This window comes from Lutjanus erythropterus, chromosome 7 (assembly GCF_056507025.1).
Source record: "Lutjanus erythropterus isolate fLutEry1 chromosome 7, fLutEry1.hap2, whole genome shotgun sequence".
Taxonomy (NCBI): domain Eukaryota; kingdom Metazoa; phylum Chordata; class Actinopteri; order Lutjaniformes; family Lutjanidae; genus Lutjanus; species Lutjanus erythropterus.
In genome coordinates, this window is record NC_139323.1 from 42,657,645 (window position 1) to 42,674,369 (window position 16,725).

At 41.9% G+C, this 16,725-nt stretch overlaps 1 protein-coding gene across 1 annotated transcript; it reads right to left on the reverse strand.

Moving 5' to 3' along the window:
• Positions 1-1,742: 1,742 nt before the first annotated feature.
• On the reverse strand, positions 1,743-16,725 carry LOC146324497 (uncharacterized). Its single transcript, XM_084723871.1, has 4 exons — positions 16,185-16,725; positions 8,859-8,955; positions 4,251-4,404; positions 1,743-2,108 (listed from the first exon to the last, which is right to left on the reverse strand). The coding sequence occupies exons 1-4, from the start codon at positions 16,512-16,514 to the stop codon at positions 1,877-1,879; spliced, it is 813 nt and encodes a 270-aa protein (XP_084579997.1). The 5' UTR covers positions 16,515-16,725; the 3' UTR covers positions 1,743-1,876.

The window sequence follows — 16,725 nt, forward strand, 5'->3', positions numbered from 1 at the left end:
ACCAGCACAGTGACTCTGATGAAGTTTCTCTGCAGCAAGTTTGAGTCTCTATAAGCTGAATTTCATGAAAATAAAACTAAAGCGTCTGACAGGAAATCAGTTTAAAAATGTAGCAGAATGAAGTAAAAAAGTTTAAAATAAAGAAATCTGTAGCGTTGGAACAGAAACCAGCAGTGAAGCAGCAGGAAAAAAAAAGTCAAACAGTAAAATCGTCGTTCTGTGTGAAGCTTTAAAGAAACAAACAGCGGTGAAGCGTCGGAGTCTTTGAATGAGTCAGTGAACGTCTCAGCTCTTCAAGTTAAAGCAAAGTTTGTGTCCAATCATTCATCATGTGACAGCGTGACACGTCAGCGTCTCCATGGCGATCTGTTTGTTGTGTAGACAGGAAGTTTGTACAGCAGTCATTAGGTCTGTCCAGGCTCCGCCCACCTCTCCCCGTCCTGTCCTGGACCACAGTGCTCGCCGTCGTTTGATAGGTCGGCGCCTCGACGAACTCCTGAAAGAAACAAAAAAACAAAACACACAGATTAACACCTGTCAATCAGTGAGGAGGCCCCGCCCCCAAATCCGACATCATCAGAACTTCAGTGTCTGATGAAGCTGCTGTGTGTCATCGATTTCCCAGAATGCACTGGGAAAACCAGAGTTAATCTACCTGGAGAAGGGATGATAATTAATCAACGATCAATTAATCGGTTGTTAAGAATCTGATCAATTGAAAATTTTAATCGATCTACTTTCAAATAAACATCTGAAGTATGTTCCACAGGCTACACTCATAGAAAGACGAGTTCCACAAGGGTTCTTCCTTCCCAGGGCTGTGGTTCTACTCAGAACCATTTGCTTCTGAAGAACCCTTTTTGGAAGAAAGAGTTCTTCAAGGATTGTTGAAATCCTTCCACCAGATGAGGCTTTGTGACGTCATGTGAGTGACGGCGGTTCTCACCAGCAGCGGAACGTTTAGTCCGTCTTCGTTCTGTTGATCTGATCTTCTGTCTTCGCTCTTTGTGCTTCTGTCGTAGTTAAATACTTCACTTCCTGTCTGTCTTTATGATCGTGAGCCTGCGCTGGGGGCTTTTATTTTGAAATTTAAGCAGATTCTCCCTGCGTTTTCCGTGCCTGACTTCCTGTTCGACCTGCTCTGTGCTGACTGACGCCATCCATCAAAAAAAAAAAAAAAAAAACCTCGAAACGTGACTCCGACGTCTGAAACGCCGCCGTGCTTCTGGTGGAAACACAAACACTGTCTAGAATGGCTGTGAATTGGTCTGAGTGACGGGAAGGTCCTGGATAGAACCTCCAGAGAGGGTTCTAGGTGGAACCATTGCACCATGATAGGGTTCTCTGTAGAACATCTCACAGAGGGTTCTAAGTGGAACCTTTTACAGGTGGTTCTAGGTAGAACTCTTTCAAGTAAACATTTATAAAAAGCTCTAACACGGTTCTCCTGTGGGGACAAGCTGAAGAACCCTTTATGGTTCTAGTGAGTAGCTTTATTTCTAAGGGTGTATGTAACGCTGTCAGAGAACGTGGAACATGTTGCCATGGAAATCAAACTGACTGTTTGGTAAATGAAAAGAGATTTAATGACTTAATTTAATTTTGTTAGTATATTTAATTGATTAATTGATCATTAATTAATTAGTAGAGAGTTAATAACCGACTCTGATGTTAATAAAGCTTCGTTCTTCATGTTTTTCAACAAGTGAATAAATCTTATTTTGAACACAAAGTATTTCAGTCGTCTCCTGGTTCTCATAAAAAGATGAAGATTTTTTTGTTTTTTGGCTGAAATCTAAATATTTCGTTGCTTCATCAGATTGTGATGAGTTGTTGAAATGGTGCGTTCGGGTGCAGTTTGTGGTTTGTGGCTGATTTACGGACATGTGTGGCTGATTAACGTTGTGTTGGGAAAGACGGGGCACGAGGCGTTCGGGTGCCGTCGGTACTCACAGGTTATCAGATGCAGAGCGCTGCAGACGAGCAGCGTCATCGCAGGAATACCAGAGAGAGGCGAGGCGGCGCCGTCATGGGGGGGTTTGGGGGTGGCGGCGTCCTGCTGCTGTGAGGGTTTGGCCGTTTCAGACTCCGCCTCCTTACACTTCTGACTGTAAACACAAACAGGAGATCATCAATAAACAGCTGGAGAAATATATTTTTTTGAAGTTTCTGCATTTTTTGTCTGATTAACGTCACAGCTGAGAAAATAAAACACCTGACGGTCTGAAGAGGAAACAGAGCATCACGTTCTGATCACGTTCTGATCATCGTTCTGATCACGTTCTGATCACGTTCTGATCACGTTCTGATCACGTTCTGATGACCGTTCTGATCACGTTCTGATCACGTTCTGATCACGTTCTGATGACCGTTCTGATCACGTTCTGATCACGTTCTGATCATCGTTCTGATCACGTTCTGATCACCGTTCTGATCACGTTCTGATCACGTTCTGATCACGTTCTGATGACCGTTCTGATCACGTTCTGATCACGTTCTGATCATGTTCTGATCACGTTCTGATGACCGTTCTGATCACGTTCTGATCACGTTCTGATCACGTTCTGATGACCATTCTGATCACGTTCTGATCACGTTCTACATGTATATTTTATCACACGTTCTGAAAAGAACACATTTGTTGTTATTGAATATTTATCTTCTTCACGTACAAATAAAGTTTTTGTAACCCTGAACCTTTTTTGAAAAGTTTTCACTGTAAACCAAACTTTTTTCCTGGGGACCAAATTTTTAAAAATGATAAACTATTGTGACTCAGTTCACAACAAACCTTATCAATAAGTTTCAGACAGAGTTGATTTGTGTATAAATGAAAGTCACCTTATTAAACTTAAATGTTAACAGAACATGTCACGGTTTTTATTTCCTCTTATCAAGAAAACAACAGAATATTTAGACAGAATGAACATGTTCTTGATTTTTTTAACATATTTTAGGTTCTTTATAAAACATGAACCACAGATATAATTTCCTCTGCAGCCTTTTATTAAAGTGGGGATCCAAATAAAATGTCATGTGACCCACCTGTGGGTCCCGACCCAGTGTTTTGAAACATTTGACTCAGAACAGAGTGGTTCTGTTCCCCGTGGAACACTTGTTCCCATCATTTCATTTCAAAAACATTGAAACATGCATCACAGTTTTTCAGAAAAGCCATGAGATCAAAACCAAAAGCATCCAGTAGACTGATTTCTGAACATCACCTGTCTCCACCTGTCATCATGTGACCGACTCTCCTCACCTGAAGCTCCACCTGGTTCAGTCCATTTTACAAAACTATCCCAGTGAAACCAGTCAGGACTGAGGACCCTGAACTGGACACTGTTAACTGGGACATGATGACACCAGACTCCAGTGAACAAACAGCTGATTTAACACGTTTCCTGAGCAGCGTGATGGATGAATGAATGAATCAATGAATCAATGAATGAATGAATGAATGGATGGATGGATGAATGAATGGATGAGCTGCTGAATCACATGAACACATGAATCATGTTGAACACAGCAGGTCTCTGTCTCTGTCTGTCTCTCTGTGTCTCTGTCTCTCTGTGTCTGTCTGTCTCTGTCTGTCTGTCTCTGTCTGTCTCTCTGTGTCTCTGTCTCTGTCTCTCTGTGTCTGTCTGTCTGTGTCTGTCTGTCTGTGTCTCTGTGTCTGTCTGTCTGTCTCTCTGTCTCTGTCTCTCTGTGTCTGTCTGTCTGTCTCTCTGTGTCTGTCTGTCTCTGTCTGTCTGTCTCTGTCTGTCTGTGTCTGTCTGTCTCTGTCTCTCTGTGTCTGTCTGTCTCTGTGTCTGTCTGTCTCTCTGTGTCTGTCTGTCTGTCTCTCTGTGTCTGTCTGTCTCTGTCTCTCTGTGTCTGTCTGTCTCTTTGTCTCTGTCTCTCTGTGTCTCTCTGTGTCTGTCTGTGTCTGTCTCTCTGTCTCTGTCTCTCTGTGTCTCTGTCTGTCTGTCTCTGTGTCTCTGTGTCTGTCTCTCTGTGTCTGTCTGTCTCTCTGTCTCTCTGTGTCTGTCTGTCTGTCTGTCTGTCTCTCTGTGTCTGTCTGTCTCTGTCTCTCTGTGTCTGTCTGTCTGTCTGTCTCTCTGTGTCGGTCTGTCTGTCTGTCTCTCTGTGTCTGTCTGTCTCTTTGTCTCTGTCTCTCTGTGTCTCTCTGTGTCTGTCTGTGTCTGTCTCTCTGTGTCTGTCTCTCTGTGCCTCTCTCTGATTGGTGGACTGAGCAGGTAAACACTCACAGCTGTTTCTTCAGGTACTCCTCTCTGGACTGGCAGCCTTTGGTTTGACTCTGCGCCGCCGCCATCTGACTCTCGGCCGCCGCCTTCAGGCTGTAGCAGGACAGTGTCTCGTGGAACGTCTGCGTCACGTTCTGCTCCAGTTCCTCGATGTGTTCTGAACACACAGACACACACACACAGAAATATTAATCCTGTCAACTGAAAAACTGGTCCAAACCTGTGAAGACAGGTGGAGCGAACAGACGTGTCCAACTTTTCAACTAGTGATCAATCTGGCAATAATTTCTCCACTAATCAATAAGTTGTTTGCTCAATAAAATGTCAGAAAATGTTGATCAAAGTCCAAGATGACGTCCTCAAATGTCTTGTTTTGTCCACAACTCAAAGATCATCAGTTTACTGTCAGAGAGGAAAGAAACCAGAAAATATTCATATTTAAAAAACTGAAATCAGAGAATTTTTTCTTTGAAAAATTACTGGAACTGATTGACAGATTCTCCAAATCATTGGCGATTAGTTTAACACTTGATTACTAATTGATTAATTGTTGCAGCTCTAATATCCACCAGCAGACGAGCTCTTCTTCTCCCGTCTGTCTCGTCAGTGTTCCTGCTCGGTGCTGCCCTCTGCAGGCAGACACCTGAAACTACAGCAGCTGAGAACGTCTGAAAGTTTTTAGTTCTCTCAACGTTCTGATCCACTTTAACCTGTTTGTTTGTTCCAGGACTGTTCTCTCTGTTACACTGAGAACCTGATGATGTTGTCCAACATAGCAACAGTAACTAAGGTGAGGGGGGTGGGGTGTGGGTGGTGTCCCATCAGTCCTGGGAACATGTGACCTGAGAGCAGAGTTCTGAAACAGAACAAGTTTGGTTCAGATGAACTTATAAGGGAATGTTCCGTCTTATCTGTGTTTGTTCTGTCAGGAATGATCTCCGCTCTGCCAGCTCGTGTGTTTTCTGTTCTGCAGAATGTTTGTGAGCAGATTCTGGATCAGATTCGGTCTCAGTGAGGTCACTACGCAAACATGGCCCACTGGGACCAGAACTGATCCTAGAACAGGAGTGTCCCAGAGCTGAGCCCCTGTCCTGGAGTCAGTCTGGGTTCAGGACTGATTGCTGTGCCGTACAGCAGACCAACAGCTCCTGAGTTCTCTGAGATAAAATCACTGATTTTATGAATGGAGTTTGGTTGGTTTGGACAGAGTGATGTTTAAAACACATGTTCCTGCTGACCCTGTCCACAGCAGGACTTTGTTCCTACACCAGTTCTCCTGTTGCTGCTCCGAACTGGAGGCGTGTCGACCTCCGTCTGCTGCAGGTAAAACACTGACTGTGGAACAGTTCCTCATAGTTCCAGCAGTTTGACTCAGTTGTTCCACTCTGCACTAAACGGTGAATGATGTTTATCAGCAGCTGCAGGAACAATGCTGCTCTCATATCTGCTGCTCCCACAATTCATCTCTTCCCTCCCAACAGGAAGTCTCCTTCATTAAAGTGTTTCCATCAGACTCCTGTTCCCTCTGTTCCCTCTGTTCCTCCTGTTCCTCCTGTTCCTGCTGCTGATGGAGACGGAGTCGGGGAAAAATACCTTTCTAACTTTAACAAAGGCTCTGATGATTTCATCCAACACTGCAGAGAAAAACACCAACCTGCTCCTTTAGTCAAAGGTTTGACCTTTAAAACATTTAAAATATTTCAACAAGTCAGAAAATGACAACAAAAAGTGTCTGTAAGTAAAACAAAGTATTCAGATCCTGTATTACAGTAGAAGTACTGATACTACACTGTAAAAATACTGTGTACGCTGAGTTGAATCTATATCAAATACAGCTGCAACAACTAATCAACTAATCATTTGAACCAGCTATTGTGATAATCAATCATTCTTTGGTTGCAGCTTGTTGGATGTGAGGATTTGCTGCTTTTCTTTGTCATAATGACAGTAAATGAAGAATCTTTCAGTTTGATTGATCATCAATCGATAATTGAATGAATCGCTAACTGTTTTGATAATCGATTAATTGGTTTGAGTCATTTTTTGAGTCTCTGATTCTAGCGTCTTAATTTTGAATATTTTCTGGTTTATGATGTCATCTTAGACTTCGGGAAACACTGATTGACATTTTTCACCATTTTGTACCAAAAGATTGATCAATTAATCAAGAAAATGACAGAGAGATTAATTGACAATGAAAATAATCATTAGGAAAGACTTGGAGGACAGGAGACTGACGTACGTCCGTGTCCTTCACATGTTTGGACTCATTTTTCAAACCTTGATCATTATCAGTCAACAGATTGATCGATGTGAAAGACTCGGAAAACACCGACTTTTATTTACGTCTTTCTTTATTTTTTTTCGCTGATACTTTTAATTCTCAGATGACCTGCAGTCAGTGAACTCATCACCACAGTGTGGAGACCAGTTCAGACCGGATCAATGGTCTGATCTACGGTCGTGAGACCTGCAGTACAGAGAAGGTTCACCTGTGTTCACCTGTGTGTTTATCATTTGACTGCTAACAGCTGATCGTGTCCACATGTCCCTGTCAGGTGGACGCTCTGGACCATGAACACCTCTGTGTGTGTGTGCGTGTGTGCGTGTGCGTGTGTGTGTGTGTGTGTGTGTGTGTGTGTGTGTGTTAAATACCACCTTATCACCTGTGCAGGTATTTGCTGCTCAGTTTAACATTATATTCAGGAGAAACATGTTTGTTCTGGTTTGAGTTTTTTTGAGGTACTTCCTGTTTTATTTTGTAGTCCTGCTCCTCCCTTGTGTGTCTTGACTTCACTTCCTGTCTTTCCTGCCTGTTTTTATTACCATTTGTTCCACCTGTGTCTGATTGGTTGTGACTGTCCACCTGTACGTTGGATTTCTTTCTTTCTGGATTCATCTTTGATCAGTCTAGTTTTTAAGTCTGAACATATTTAGGATTAAAGCTGCTTCTCTGTTTTTGAGTCGGACATCTTGTTTAATTGGACACGCTGTAATGGTGCAGCAGAGCAGAGTCTCGTGTCTCTGTGGTTTGTGTCTCCGTCTGACAGCCGTCAACATCAGAGCTGCAGCTAACCGCTACTGTGACAGTCGATTGATTATTGAAGCGATTGATTGACAAGTCAATCAAAAACTACAACTTATGTTTTTAATTTTTTCAGCTGAGTTTGTGAGAAACAGAGAGAGTCGTGTCTCGAGGGGAACGTCAGACCTGAGATCAGGACAGAACTCTTCAGATCAACATGTGAACTCTGAAGAAGAACTGAAGAACCTGAAGAAGAACCTGAAGAAGAACCTGAAGAAGAACTGAAGAACCTGAAGAAGAACCTGAAGAACCTGAAGAAGAACTGAAGAACCTGAAGAAGTCAAGCTGACTGAAGTGAAATGGTTTAAGAGATCAGCTCCCCTGAAAACCTTTGACATATTCAGGACGAGACCGAAAACATCGTCCATGTTTCTCAGATAAATAATGACCGAGTTCATGAACTCTTTGTTAGTTTACATTCACAGAGATCAGATCCTGGATCAGTTCTCCTGAGACCAGGACAACACGTCTCTCTGTAGCTCAGAAACACATGTTGAGTAAATTAACTTTCAACTTTTTCTTTTCTTTTTGTTTGAATTTATTGCAGGACAGAACGAGGTGGAGACATGAAGACAGAGACGAAACACAAAACCACTAATTCTAAACACAAGAACAAAACAACAAAAAATAAAAACAAAAATAAAAACAAAAAACAAACAACAACAACAGGAAACCTGCTAAAACACTGTGGTGACAACAACAACAAAGGAAAACAAACAGAAGTAAGTTAAACTGTTTCCATGGTAACCACGGGCCTGACACGTGCAGCTGCTGTGGAAACCACGGTGTAATCTGAACCCTGGCGTCTCTGAGCTGTTAGCGTAGCACTGTGATGACATCATCATCATCATCATCATCATCACAGGGAAACCCACATACCAAAGACGTGACGGAGTCGTGAGTCGTGCAGCTGAACACTGACCGTTACTGTAACGTCATCTGTCAGGAGGCATCATGTACTTTTACTGCAGTACTTCACACTGAGTACTGCAGGACTCTCACTCTTACTTTACTGACTTCTTTTCACTCATTGTTGCTTTTTCTCATTTTTCTTTCCCAGTTTATTTCTTTCTGTTCTTGTTTCCTTCCTACCTTCCTTACTTCCTTTGCTCCTCGTTTCTATCTTTGTTTCTTTAAACATAAAAATCTGAACACAACTTTCTTTACTTTTGTTTTAGTTTGTTCTTTTTTCCTTCCTGCTTCTTTTTTAAACGTTTATTTTCCCTTAAATTAAAGTCATTTTATTTATTCTTTTTTCTTTACTTTTGTTTTCAGACTTTCTTTCTTTCTTCCTCACAGCTGAGTTTAATCTCTAAGAATCATTTTTAGATTTCTAATCTCTGATTCTTTTTTCTCTGTGAGCAGAAAATACTCCTTTTTTTTTTTTTTTTTTTTAAACCGACCAATCGTGTGTGTGTTTATTTACTGTGACTCACGGGTCGTCATGGTAACGGGGGGAAAATGCAGCTAAGAATACTCTGTGAGAAAGTGTCCTTTCATGGCAGTGATGGCAGAGTTTTTCCTACCTTCCTTCAGGCGGAGCTCAGCCGTGAGGTTGGCCTCCGTCTGACGGAGCTGCTCGATGTTCTCCTGCAGAACGCTGATGTTCCCGTACAGGACGAGCTGTGGGACGAAACAAACACACCCCAGAGAGAGAGAGAACACATGTTGGTGAGAGAGCGAGGGGTAAAAAGGTTTGACTGCTCAGACAAACAGATCAAACGTTTGAAACAGAAACTCCTTTAAAATTAAAGTCACATGTTCAGAACCTGCTTCTGTTCTCGTGTCTCGTCTGATCTGAGATCAGTTACAGCAGCAGATCAGCCTGCAGTTTGTTGCTCACTTTGTCTCATAAAGACCAACAAGGTCAGGAGACAGTTGTCCTGTTGCTGCATCACTTTGTCTTCGTCTTCTTTGCGGACAGAAAACTTTTCATCAGACTCGAGAGTCTCACAGATTAAGTGTCATGAATCTCAGCAGATGTGGAAAAAGTACTCGGATACTTTACTTAAATAAAAGTACCGGTACAACTATGTGTGAATCCTGTACCACAGCGGTTCTCGACCTCAGGGGACACAGATGAAAGTTAAATAAATTAGTCCCTGCAGGATTTCATGTCTTTTATTTCACAGCAGCTTTTCTGAAAAATTGCAAAACTTGTTGTCATGATTTTTTTTTTGCACTGAAATTGCAGGAAAAAGTGTTTTTTTCATTTATTTATTTATTTATATTTTTTTTTGTATAATTCATTAAAAATCAAAGTGGACTTTGTTCGAGGCAGAACAGAACCGCGCTGTTCTCAGTGTTCAAATCTGTGGGAAATTTGCATTTTGGACAAAATTGATGATTTATGTCCAGAAAATAAACAAACAAGAATTTGATGCTGCTTTTATGTGAACCTTCATTTTACTTGAAATTATTGATAACTGATTAGAAAATGTGCTCAGTTTTAAGTTAAAAAGTAAAAGTACCCAAATATTATCAGATTAATGTAGTAAAAGTCAGTCCGTCCAGAAAGTTTCAATTAATCCCTGTGAATTTTACAAAAACTGAAATTTTGCCCAAACTCCTCCGCAGCTTTTGTCTAAATCTGATCAATCATTCTTTCTTCCTGCGAGTTCAACCAATCACAGCATTCATTCATGAACGTCTCAATGAACCAACTCAGTGTTTGGTTTTATTAGTCATTATTTTTTGTGTTTATTTATTTTTATTTAATCTTCATTCACACATAAATCAGATTCTGTCATTCTGAGGCTTTTTGTTGAGGTTAGAAAACTTAATGAATCATTGAAAAAATCACAACATCCTTTTCACTTCCTCCCACAGTTTCGATGCAAAAACGGCGTGAAAACTCTGCAACATGTGGCAATTTTTCAGGAAGTCTGAAAAAAACCAGCTGCAGAATCCTGGAGGGACTGAAAAGGATCTGCAGAAGTAGAAGATGAAGAACAGACAGTGAAGCTGTGACAGAGCCTCGACTGACCGGAGCTCAGACGCTTGTTGTAAATGTACCTTTACAACATACTGTGTTGCCTGGATACGGGAGAATCAGCATCACATCACAGCGGCGTGTTTTTCTTGAGTTGGACAGACGCCTGTTTCTGAGCTCCTGTTTATTTTCACCTCTTTACACAAATGTAACGTTCAGGGATCAATAGACTCACCGCTGCACCTTCACACTCTGTAAGTATGTGATAACTTCTATTTACATGTAGTAATTATCACTTTACATATTTGACATTTCTTTAAAATTAACAGCAAATTTCATAGTAAATATGTGATAAGTGGCACTGCTGACTTTTGTATTTGTGTGTGTGTGTGTGTGTGTGTGTGTGTGTGTCTTTGTGTGTGTGTGTGTGTGTGGTGGGGGGGTCCTGTTATTCAGCTGGGACAGATGGAGGAAACAGATCTATCCAAAAACAACCACACACACACAACCACAAAACACCTGTGTGTGTGTGTGTGTGTGTGTGTGTGTGTGTGTGTGTGTGTGTGTGTCTGTGTGTCTGTGTGTCTGTGTCTGTGTGTGTGTGTGTGTGTGTGTGTGTGTGTCTGTGTCTGTGTGTGTGTGTGTGTGTGTCTGTGTGTGTGTGTGTGTGTGTGTGTGTGTGTGTGTGTGAACACCATCACACTGATACTGATGACTGATTTCAGGACAGGATGTAGTTTTGACTGCTGACAAAGTGGAACTGATCTGACTTAAAGATAGAGACAGACAGACAGACAGACAGACAGACAGACAAGTCAAGGACCACTTGAACGTCTCCAAGGATGCCTTGAATGTTTTTTAGGCTCCCTGGAAACTCAAGGACCACTAGAGTCCTATCAGAACTGCTGAAACCTCCTCAGGGAGTCCTGGAACACAGTCCAGGTCCAGTCTGATGTCAGAGACACACTGAAGGACTGAAGGACTGGGATTTATCAGACCTGCAGACTGACAGGTCTTTACTGAGCCTGGTCCAAACTGTTCAGTTAGTTAAGACCAGTGTTTAGAATGGACTTGGACTTGCACAAACCAGACTTAAGCCCACTCTTAGCACAGCATGTTCATGTTCATCTGTCTGTTGCTAGGGTAACAGCTGATTGGTAGCTGATCATTTGTCATTATTGAAGATCAAAGATAAAGAAAAGGTCATTTTATGTCACAGCGAGGAAAGAAAAGCTGAACAGTCAGCACGAAACTTGTAACCCCAGACTTTCATTCCTGTGAGGTTCTGTCACGGTTCTCCAGTTTACTTCAGAAATCTGCTCCATATTTCACCGACAGTTTGTCCTCTGGGGACGTCCGTACTCTTCTGAAATGGATTATTGTCAAAAGCTTCCTGGGATTTCTCGGTTCTTACAGCTAAAATTGAGATCAGGTATTTGTGGCCACGGTGTTCCACAGGGTTCTACCCTCTGTACCTTCTCACCCCGCAAACTCTGAGCACTTGGTTTAACCCTCAAACATCCTCTGCTGGGCTGGTGTCCTCTAACTTATAATGATTTAATCTCTAAATCTTTGACCCGTGACCTTAAGGGACAAGGCCTTGAAAATGACTGGAACAATATTTGGGCAAATATATTTATCTCATCAAAAAACTTCAGCTGATTCAACATAAACTCATACTAGAAATGTTATGCCACACCATACAGGCATTTCAAAATAAAGTTCACAGTCAGTTCAAAGTGTGTCCTGATCCAGCAGGTCAGTCCAGGTTCACTGCAGACAAAAGACCATAATACAGTCTCAGTTCTTGGTGAAATCGTTTTAGAGATATTGTGCTCGTTGAAATATGATTAGGTGTATTTCATACGAGCGTCCGCTGTAGAGGCCTGAGACGTCCTCATTGATCCTGTCAAACCCACACAGATCTGATGTGTCACTGATCAGGACGTCTGCTCACGTATATTTAACTTTATTTGATCTGTTCTGTTTGCCTTCTTTTCCTTTTCTTGTTTTCTGTTTCTTACTTTGCAAGATGACAGTAAATCATCTCGTTAGTTTTAAACAGTTTTTAGGAATATTGAGGTGCAACAGATCACAGTTGTCTCGTGTCCCGTACTGAAGAACAAACACACTGACGCAGATCTCAAACTGATCACAGATCAGCTGATGAAGCTGATGTGAGATCAATAAAACAGAAAATCCTGAATCCACTCCCCGAAAATGTCTCACAGCAGCTGGAAATATCACATGTGGGTCACAAGTTTCACAGCTAAGGTCAACTCTGTTATCTTCATCATCATCATCATCATCATCATCATTAGACTGATGATGATGACAGATCTATGTACCCAGCATGCAGCGGGTTAAAGTGAGCTGCTCAGCACTGCGTCATGTGATCAGATCAGGTGATAGCAGCTGGTGTTCAGGTGGATTCAATCAGACACGTGTCAAAGCAGCTCGCTGTGTGTAAAGCTTTTATTTTGTAGGAATGTGGCAGAGTGAACAGATCAGCGAGATCAGGAGCTGAAGGGGTTCAATCATCTCAGAGAGTCTGATGGTGACTCTGAGCTCAGAGTTCACTGATCAGCAAACACACAGTCAGACTGAGCTGCACCATCAACAACAACAACAACGACAACAACAACAACAACAACAACAACAACAACGACGACAACAACAACGACAACCTGACTGAACAGTGACTGAACCTGCTGAGTTTTATGATGCATCTTTTTTTCACTCCACTTCATCATTCAACAAACAAACTTTCTCTGCTGATTCAGCGTTTGAACTGACTGCTAATCAATGTTCTTTTTCTTTTTAGCTAGTTAGCAAACAATAAGTGGAAGTTTTGCCCCTTTTTTATATTTACTTGGTTACAGCAGCACTCAAATGTATTAATATTTCTAATTTATTTTAATTTTGGTAAGCAAATATCTCCACATTGATTAAACTTTAATTTTAGTCTACATCACTAAACTTGGATTTACTAAACTGAGATTAGTTTTGAATCATGCAACAGAGCTCTGCTTCATTTTAAACCTGGTTTTGCTGAACTGTGATTAGAACTAATCTCAGCTGAAATGAATCTTTGTTGATGTCAGTGAGACGAGCAGGTGGAGAATTTATCAGCTAAAGACACATGATGAAGACCATGGAAACCGACTGAAAGCTCCTCTCAAGTCTGTTTCGTCTTGAACCTGTTTCAGGACTTTGGGCTGTTTTTGGCTCATGAGCTCAGTGAGCAGCTTTCTGTGGAATCTGAGGAGTGTCTGCAATGAATTCTGGGAATGGTAGTACCAGCTGGCAAACTGACAGAACCTGTTCTGTTCTGATGTCTGTTAGCAGGTCGGTGGCATTTTTCCAAGAAATGTTTCATGTATTTTCACACTTTGCGTTTCGCTCACGGTGATCATGTGACTTTCCTTCAGCAAATGAACGTGTCAGAAACACAGCAGCTCTCACAGGATGAGCAGAAACAAAGACTGAAGGGAAACCTCTGGGAGCAGAGAGGGAGGAGTGGAGCAGAGGTGACGGAGGGAGAGCAGGAGGAATGAGTCAGGACGAGGACGAGGAGGAGGAGGAGGAGGAGGGACAGGACGAAGGCAAACACTCACTTTTTCCAACCAACAGCTCAGAGAATATGAAGCTGGAAACGTTGGAGGCAACTAAAGTCCTCACAGTTTAAACACTCAGTGAGGGAGTCTCCCAAAATGGAAACACTTTAACGAGGAGGAGGAGGGGGGGGGGGGGTGAAGGGGGGGGGGGGGGGGGGGGGTGGGGTGAAGAGGAGGGGGGAGGAGGAGGAGGAGCGTGAAGAGGAGAATCTCTGTGTTCATTTTCAAACTCCTGTAACATAAAGTTTGTTTATCATGAAGCTCTGCAGGCTCTGTCGTTCTTAACTGAACGTTCCTTCAACGTTCCTTCAACGTATCTGTTCAGTTCCTCTTTGCAGAATTTGTTATTTACTGATGGAAGTTGTTGTTGTTGTTGTTGTTGTTGTTGTTGTTGTTGTTGTTGTTGTTGGAGGACAGATGGAAGCTGTTAGTGTTTTGGGGAACTGGGTGGAGCTGCTGTTTGAATTTTAGCAGTCAGAGTGAAAACGAGGCTATTTTTACTTTCCATCAGTTTGGATCTGAGCTGATCGTCAGATTGATAATGAGTCATTCAGTCTCTTCTTCACACATCATCATCATCATCGTATCACACTAAAAAACATCAAGTAGTTTCATCTGAGTGACCCTGCTGCTCAAAAGTTTAAGAAAATAAGTTCAACAGTTTGAAAAAATCAAGGTGACTGTTTGTTTGTGGTTTTCATAAAACTTTCAGAGTAAAATTCAAACTTTTATCATCACATCTAAAGTGTCATTATAAATGATAAATATGAGTAAAATAAAACGACAGCCTAGTAAATCTAGTGGTAAATAAGAATTAAACACACAGCTGATGGACGTAACAAACGTAGAAGCAGTAGAATCAAACAGTGAAACATGTGACCTGCTGAGAGCTGCACGCGCTCAGTACTGATCAGACACCCGTCAAACACAAACCAGCATCTCAATGTGACGTTACAGAGACAGAGACACGGTTTGTGTTTGTGTTGTTGTTTTAAAGGTTCGTTCAGATTCAGTCTCACAGTAACAGATGAGGCAGCAGACCAACAGCTCCTGAGTTCACTGAGATAAAATCACTGATTTTATCAATGGAGTTTGGTTGGTTTGTAGAGAGACGTTTGTCTGATATAACGGTGGTTTCCTGTCAGAAAAGTCTGTCTGACAGAAAGATAAAGAGGAGAAAATATTCTAAATATAGTGACCATCATGTACTGCAGGTGAAGCCTCAGAGTGTGTGTGTGTGTGTGTGTGTGTGTGTGTGTGTGTGTGCTTTTTATTTTTTGCAGAGGAAACACACAGAAACACAGAGACGAGGAAAAACATGCAACATCCAAACAGGAAGTTAAACACCCTTCAAAATAAACTCCCTCACATCCTGAGACGAGACACAGATTCAGATCATTCTGAGTGATTCCACACAAACCAACGTGTTTCACAGAAACAAGAGTCTTTTTTTACATTTCATTTAACTCTCTACAGGTGTCACCAAGTTTATTTACATTTAAGGCCATATAAAACAATAAAACATTTGTTCAAATATGTTTAATTCTGTCATAAAAATATATTTCTGACACTGAAAGTCATTTAAAGTGGTGCTGTATTATGATGGATGTAAATGTCTCCAGTCTGGTTTCTGTGTTAACTGGATGGATGATTGTCTGAGAACTGCACGTCCTTTAAATGTCTAAAGTACACATTCACTGATAAAAAGCCTTAAAAAGTTCTGTTAAATGTTCTTGAGTATTTATCTGCTGAATGCCATCACTGTAAATAATAGACATTTTAACAAGTTGAAAAAACTCTTGAAATAAAAAAAGTTTTACCAACTTATAATGTTCTGTTGAGAGAATTTAACTTTAACTATTGATGCACTGTAAAAACTAAAAAGTTAAGAAAAACCCTTAACTTTTGAAAAGGTTTTACCAACTTATAATGTTCTGTTGAGAGAATTTACTTTTCTTCTTTAGATAAACTTGAATCTGAGTTTTAGAAATCCCCCTCATCTAAAGAAGAACAGTTCATTTTCTCAACAGAACTCTGAGTTGGTAAAACTTTGTTTAGTGTATCTGAAAAGTTTTCTCAACTTTTTACAGCGACAGCATTCAATAGATAAATATTTCAGAATATTTAACACTTTTTAGTCCTTTTTTCAGTAAATGTGAGACATTTTAAGGACCTGCAGCCTCTGCTCTCAGTCTGAGATCATTTCTTGATTTCAGAGGAATTATTATTATTTATTATTATATATAATTAAATATTAAAGTCAAAGGTTGAGTCAGAGGCAACCTCTGACCTCCGTCACTCACGTTCTCCTGTCGGCACTCCTCCAGTGTAATGTTGGTGGCGTTGAGGCGTCCCAGAAGCAGCAGGATCTCGGTCCTCTGGCGGTCCTTCTCCTCCCGCTCCTTCTCCACAAGCTCCTCCAGCGCCACCTTGTCGTTCCTGAACATCACCTTGGTGCCCTCCAGCTTCTCGTTGGCCTCCTGCAGCTCGGTGCGGCACTGAGCCGAGCCCTTGAGGTCCGGAGACGTCGCCCACACCACGATGATGATGAGAGACACGATGGACCACAGCGCCAGCAGGGTGATCACCACGTTCTTCGCCTTCTGGGACGACTTGGAGGGGGAGGCAGTCATGATGGGTGGAGACGGCGAGGTGAGGACGATAAAGACGAGCTGCTCTCACTGAGGCTCTCAGGTCTGAAGTGAGCTGGACTTTCCCTTCAGCCGGGGCAGAAACACAGGGAGGGGCTCCTCGCAGGGTGACAGGAGGACGGCTCCACCCCCACCTCCTGCTGCTGCCTCCCCACCCTGAACCTCCTCCTCCTCCTCCTCCTCCTGAGAGTGA

Excerpts from the sequence above, each read along its gene's own strand:
- LOC146324497 (XM_084723871.1), bottom strand. The coding sequence starts at position 16,514 with ATGACTGCCTCCCCCTCCAAGTCGTCCCAGAAGGCGAAGAACGTGGTG. Across the intron at positions 8,956-16,184 it reads AGGAGTGCCGACAGGAGAAC|CTCGTCCTGTACGGGAACAT; the intron begins GTGAGTGACGGA and ends TTCGTCCCACAG. Across the intron at positions 2,109-4,250 it reads GAGTACCTGAAGAAACAGCT|TCAGAAGTGTAAGGAGGCGG; the intron begins GTGAGTGTTTAC and ends TTGTGTTTACAG.